This window comes from Eurypyga helias, unplaced genomic scaffold (genome assembly GCF_000690775.1).
Source record: "Eurypyga helias isolate BGI_N326 unplaced genomic scaffold, ASM69077v1 scaffold4714, whole genome shotgun sequence".
Classification (NCBI taxonomy): domain Eukaryota; kingdom Metazoa; phylum Chordata; class Aves; order Eurypygiformes; family Eurypygidae; genus Eurypyga; species Eurypyga helias.
In genome coordinates this window covers 14359-20986 of record NW_010248064.1, presented here as the reverse complement: position 1 = coordinate 20986, position 6628 = coordinate 14359, and the positions used below count along the sequence as shown (strand labels likewise).

Genomic DNA, 6628 nt, shown 5'->3' with positions numbered 1-6628 from the left:
GATGAGGGAGGTGTAGATGTGTGTACCCTGTTTGTCATGGGTTTAGTGATTTACCTTACGAACATTTCAACAATCAAGGCTTTAAAAGATAAAAAGCATCTCTAGACCTATGATTCCATAAGGATCTTAAAAGGTTGATGGTTCTTTTATTTTGGTGGTGTGTTTACAAATAAAAAGCAAAAACATGAACAAAGTTTATTAGCTTCAAGTTTGGACAATAGTCCTAACACTTCTCGGGTTCGTCACGCAGATGAGTTCACCCCTGTTATCACCATCCTACTGCCTCTTTCCCCTAAATATTAGAAAGTGCTTTGCTTCTTCAGCTACTTGGATTGGAGCTTAATAATTTAATTTAACTGCTCTTAGAAATTAATTGTGAATATAAATACAGCTTTTTAAGGATTCATTATCTCATGATTTTATTTTCCTACATGACCTGCCGTTGAACGGATTTGCAACTTCATTGCTTAGGAAAGCCCAGTTAACTGGTTCTTCACCGTCTGGTTCAGCACTGCAACCGTAAAGGACTTTGATCTTCACTGTTTTTATTATGAGGTTTTTTACAATTACATCTTTCCCTTCCCTCAGAAGCAGCACGTGCAGGTTTCTTTAGCTGGGGAAATTCAGCTCTAGGGCTTTAAGACATCTGTATGTTTGCACATCTGTATCTACAAGGATAAATATTTATAATATGCCATGTAAATGCACATACTCTTCCTGTTGTAAATGCCGTTTCTAACAGGAAAGCCATTGTCCTGCATGGCAGGTATGGTTTCCTTTGCACTGGATTCAACCCTCCAAGCTCACCTTTTTACCCGTCCATCATGGCAGTGCACTCCGATGTGACAGTTTCATTTCACTGTTAATTTTACTACCTGTAGATGTGTGTGCGTGGTGGGTGAGGTTCAACAGAACCCTCACCTCCGAGTCTTGCAGACGCATTCAAGCAAAAGGAAGAGTGCTGCACACTCTCAAACACATGCAAATATTAAATGCTGTTTAAACCTCCAGCGTGTTGCTCACCTTCTGCAAGTCTCGCCCGGGCTGCTGCTGTTCATTTCTCTCGCTAGCCATGCCTCAGGCACACCTGGCATCTACTGATCTTCTTTCTCTGCTCTTGTCCTTCTTTGAGAGTTCCTGACAGGGGAGCGGATGCAAACTGCAGTTCAGGCACCACTGTTGTGAGCCAGAAACTGTACTCATTAGCAAAAAACTGACATGTTCCCCGCTGACCCTGGCATTCAATGAAGGGTGCTGATCTGAAGTCTTCTAGGCAACTTCCAGGTGACATAAGAGACTGTCCACCACCCTGATCACCAGATCCAGTGTGCTGGAAAGAACAATGACAGCACTTGATAACATGAAAAGCAGGTGAATTATGTTAATTGGTATTTTTCTGACTTTATTTGCTTTTAACTGCACTATTTTCAGTGATCTTAAGTTGGAGGAAGCTTCCCTTGCTGGAGAAGATCTTCATTTGCTCTGTAAGAGCTTAATCTCAAAAATCTTGACCCAGCTCACTTACTTTTCTGGTATTTAGGAAACGGAAGAAGAGTGTGGTCCAGGTGGACTCTAAATGCTGTTACCTAAACTACAGTGCAGAGGTAACGGCACCAAAAAGACCCGGCTCTCTAACTCCGAAAGGTGTGTCTGTGTACATGAAAACCCCACTGTTCGTTAGACACACAAGCCAGAGCTTTGTGATTTTAAGGAACGTGTAGCTTAAGGCTGGGGCTTCAGTACATACAGCTACAGCCAGGATCAGCAGTTTGGAGCTAACCCTCAGCTTGTTTCTCCGTCTGAATTTTCCTTTATAATGTTTGCTAGACACTGGGTACTTTACTTCTCAGAGCTAAAAATCCTTGAACCTTTCAAACGCAAAAGCTGAATGAGAGGAACGTAACGTGCACGACCACGTGCCCAGACTCTTACCATCAGAAAGGAGTATCCTATCCAAAGGCTTCTCCAGTTCACTGGGCAGGGAGGGATTGACTGGTCTTGGCTGTGAACCGCCACTGCTTGGGCTGGGGCCTCGCACACAGCACATCTGCTTATATAGGGTTGTATTTCTTCTTCCAGGAGCGGCGTCATCGGTAAGGGAGCGGCGCTGGACAGCCAGTAGGACTTATCGTTTCGGCTGGCGTAGTAACACACTTGGTTGATATTGCAGTAAGCAAAGGGCATGGTATTGAACACGGGAAGACAAGACCCTGCCAGACCTGAAAAGAGGAACAGTTGATGCAAGAGGCACTGCTTCCTTCCAAGGACGTTGGAAACAGTATTCCGGCCAGTGTTGCCACAAAACCTGTATCTTAACCGGAGCTGGGTAGCTCACAGGTGGTGAACCTCCCAGGCTCTCTGCCAGAACGGCGACTTACGTGGAAAGCAGAAACCTTTTGAACAATACCTATCTTCCTTTCACCAGAAATGTTTATGTCACCATCCGGTATTTAAACATGACGCAGTTTGTCACCGTGGCAAACAGTCATGTTAACAAATCTCTTAGCTGTGCCAACGCTGAAAAATAAATTAGGCAAGAGGTGGTGGCTGGCTTAAAAGGAGATCTGCTATTTACAAACTCATCAGGAGCAGAGAGAAACCAAATGCCAGTGCTGATAACAGAAAATTTTGGTGAAGTATGACAAGCCATTGCTATCTGTGCATGAGGCTGAAATCTCAGCAGCCGCTCCACTGCCTTCCAGAGAGGTTTCACAGGCTCTTGAAATAAAAGGATTGAGGGATTTTGCAGAGCCAGTCCTGCAAATTCCTCGTGGGGCAGCCATCAGTGGGAATTAAGAAGGCACTAGTGCGTACTTCAGCCTGCTTCAGAGGTGAAATTCTTCTCCCAGAACTGAATTTAGAACAGTTTCATGATGACCTATTTAGTTAACTATAATAATCACTGCATACACATTCTGCCTTGAACTTTGTGCGTGATGTGTTATTTCTGTAATGCCCCCAAACCCTAATGCCTTCCCTGAAGACGTGACATTTCTCTACAGAAGCCAGTTTTGTTTATCACTGAAAATATTCCATTCCAGTAATCCTAAAGGAGCTGGGGTAGCCCCAGTAAGGAAAGTGCCTGCAAAAGGCACACGCTGGTCACAGGAAACAAGGGCTTTATTTTCTCTGAATCGTATTTTCAGTGCTGTTATAAGGCATTCTGTTACCAGCTGGCTCTCCTGTGGAATGCCAAATGGTGAAAACATTTCAAACCAACACTGCTGTACTAAAAATATCTCTTTTTATTACTCTTTTAAACACTTCTGGTTTTGTCCAGCTTATTAGGTCCTTGGCCTTTCCTCCTAGGAGATTTCTTTTCCTAAATTCTTGTTGGCTTGTTATACAAGAGGCAATTTCTTCCGTGCAAATTGCAGCCAATCAGTATCCTGGGCTGCAAGTCAGGCTGCTTATTTAGACAGCTGATTTTAGTCAGAACTGTAGAAAACTTAGAAGAAATAACCCAAGACCCCAAGAGACCTGTCTTTGGCAGAAATTTGGCTCTGTCTTTTCTGAAAAAGATTAGCCTGGGACTCTCAAAAGCACACAATTCTGCTATACACGTGATGCATAATTTTATTGGTAACGCTGATTTGTATTACCCAACGGTAACCATCTAACCAGCTCTTTTTCCCAAGCTGCCTTGACAGTAAAAAGGAGAAGATCCTCCAAGGAGTTATTTCAGAGTGGCTGAATGAGATTCCTGATGTCGGAAAACCTCTCCAGTGAGTTCAAAGAGCCCTAAATGACTACCCACGATGAGTGAAACGAACCACTCATCTCTCCAGCTTCTATTCAAAACTCCTTAAAGGCAGAAATACTGTTTTCATTCAGCTGGCAGCAGAAAGCCATTTTAAATGGGTCACGTAATAGGGCAGCGTAGCCAAGCTCGTTATGATCAGTATAAATTAGTTTTGAGTCCGTAGAAAATAAGGAAGTAACGATTCTATAGTGTGCTTCGTTTGACTTTGCATTCATTGTGTGGATCACACCACAGTAGACCTTAACTAGAGTGCAGCTATGTGCTGCGGTACGTACCAAGATCTTGATTATGAGCCTTCTCTTGTCCTTCCAGGTACAGCAGACTATAGCCGGTCCATAATTTTGGCATCCCCTGTGGACAGAGTGGTTCTCTGTCCGACTGACTGTGAAGGACGAGCAAGAATCCACTCGCGGATCTAATATGGGGGCCTGGTGGTCCTGGGACACCAGTCTGGCCAGGTGGACCTTACACACAGGAGAAAAGGTAGAAGAAATGTACTTGTATGAACACGTAGCTAGTGTGACCTTTTATCTCTGCTGGAGTGTTCAGTAAGGGGTTCCTGACTGAATGTAACACAACGTCACGGGTTTCCTGGGCAATAGAGACACCAGGAGACTCACGTTACCCTTCTGACCAAAGAGAAATGAACCACACTGCCACAGAACGCGTGACAGTTGGCTTTTCCACTGTGCTCTGTGCTGTATGGACTAAGAAATGAATTGAGGTGGGCAATGATTTCCCACTCGCTCGCTAGGATGGACTGAATCTGAAGCCCTGCAGTAACAGTGCCCTTTCCTCCCAGTATGTATTAAACCATTCATTTATAAGCAGAGGGCACAGTTAAAATGCAATCTTAATTACTCAGAGAGTCGCACCCTTAGTCCCGACTCAGAAATGCCTGTCTATTGATATATGGTGTTTAAGCATGTGTGCTTAATTGCCTTTCTGGCTAATAATGGATGCTGAGATAAATTTTCCCCTGATAGGTCTTTTTATGCGTTATGAAATCATTCACAAATGTCACGATCAGTGCTTGAGCTGAGAGGGGACCGAAGTGTCGCAATATCTCAGGCCAGGGGCGGATGTATGTCTCTGTGAACTGGGGGCCTACAGAGAAAACTCAGGTCTCTGTCTCATCTCACACACACCTCTCAAAAGTCGTGTTTCATTCTTACCTTGTGGCCCAGTGTATCCTTGCTCCCCCATATTCCCTTGGTCACCCGGTGGTCCAGGGGCCCCAGGTAAGCCGTCTTGACCCGGCAGGCCACACGACCCTTCTTCACCTTTTCTTCCTAGACAAACACAAAGCGTGCTCTTTCCTGCGTCTGAAGGCGACACGCTGTGCAAACGCAGCGTGCAAAGGGCCACTCAGCAGCACTGACACGACCAAGAAATGACACTTGGGGACGGAGAGGCGCACAGCTCCTTTCCGCTGGGCATTCTCTTCACAGCTTGTGCCCGCAGGCGCAGCTTCAGTACCAGCAACTGCTGATCAGGTTTTATATCCTCTCTACAGAACCTGTGTGATTTACAGCTGAAATCAAACCACAGAATCGCCACCACTACCTGTTTGGGGTAATGGGTTATAACTCATCCTATGGCAGGCCTTCATCCTTTAGAACCCAATTCAGCCAAGTCTTTAAACGTGTCCTGAGCCTCCTGTGAAGTAACGTGTGTAGCGGGGTCCCTGCAGAACAGGGAGGGACTGCAGACCTGGACTGCATCCAGCGGGGAAGGGTAAAGAGACTGTAGGCTCCTGATGGCCTCACCTTTTTACATTTCTCATGTGTTCATGCATTTTTATACATTCACAGGCAATGAGGTGTGCCCACAACAGTAAAAGATACGTCTCGTATACCGGGCACAGACAGTGATGGTTCTGTTCACTTGAAGCCTCCTCGGAATCGAAGGAAGGTACAGTTGTCAGATATTGCGCACTCCGTGGCGTCCTTCCTCTTTTGGTAAAACACAGCTTTCAGGTGAGGCTGTTTCTCTAGCACCACAGTTGTTTCTCATTAACGGGGTGCCTGTCATTCCTTGCCAATTTTGCTATTTAACCTGCAGATTGGTTCAAGTCAAGGTTGTCTCACAGTCTCCCAGTGCTACTTTTTCCTTGACTCATTAAGAAAATCTAAACCAATCAGAACAATTCCACAGCTTTTCATGCTGATTGCATAGTTATTCTGCCAAAGCTGAAGTTCTCTGAAGTTTTAGTGATACGCGTTGCTTTGCCTGCAGAATCTCCAGTTTGCCTTCCGAGCTGGGAGCCAACTGGAATTCTGCTATCGTAGTGAAAGGAACAGCATTACTAAGTGTTTCTTTCACCAGATCAGTGTGAGTTGTATCATCTGTTTCTACGTGACTGTTTTAATGCTGTTTATAATGGAAACACAGCAATTCAGCTGCAGAAATACCTTTTAGTTGGCAAATCAATTAATTCATGTAAAACTACACGGCTCATGGAAAACTGCCTTGTGTTCCCTTTTGTGAGGGGATGACTCCTGCAGGGAATCTCCTGGGAGGAAATCACACATTTTCTCCCTGGAGACCTTGGATGTCCAGTGCAGCCACCACAACAAACGTCGGCTCCCCAAGTAGGAAATATCTAAAACCACACTATCTAAACTGAAGACACCACATTCAGACCCAGCCTACAGGGAAGCCGTGCTACGCTACGTTTCTGTGAAGATGGCCACTCTGCTGGAGTCTTTGGTACCAGCATCACCCCTGTTTTCTTTTTATCTAACAGAAGAATGTTTCGGTCCTTCACCACTTCCTTTGAAGATCTCTTCGGCCAGTTTTCTTTCCTGGTAACTTTTTGTGCTGGGTTCAGTCAGGAAAGAGTTAACACTATTTCCCGTGGCT

General features: G+C 45.0%; 1 protein-coding gene across 1 annotated transcript in view; it reads right to left on the bottom strand.

Annotated features, from left to right (window-relative positions):
• Positions 1 to 1066: 1066 nt before the first annotated feature.
• Positions 1067 to 6628, bottom strand: part of LOC104509097 (collagen alpha-4(IV) chain-like) — a 13302-nt gene continuing 7740 nt past the window's right edge. Inside the window, exons 9-12 of the mRNA XM_010150924.1 lie at positions 4939 to 5055; positions 4039 to 4227; positions 1933 to 2219; positions 1067 to 1330 (exon numbers count right to left, since the gene is read on the bottom strand). Coding sequence (XP_010149226.1) covers positions 1067 to 1330; positions 1933 to 2219; positions 4039 to 4227; positions 4939 to 5055 — 857 coding nt within the window. The remainder of the gene's footprint in view (positions 1331 to 1932; positions 2220 to 4038; positions 4228 to 4938; positions 5056 to 6628) is intronic.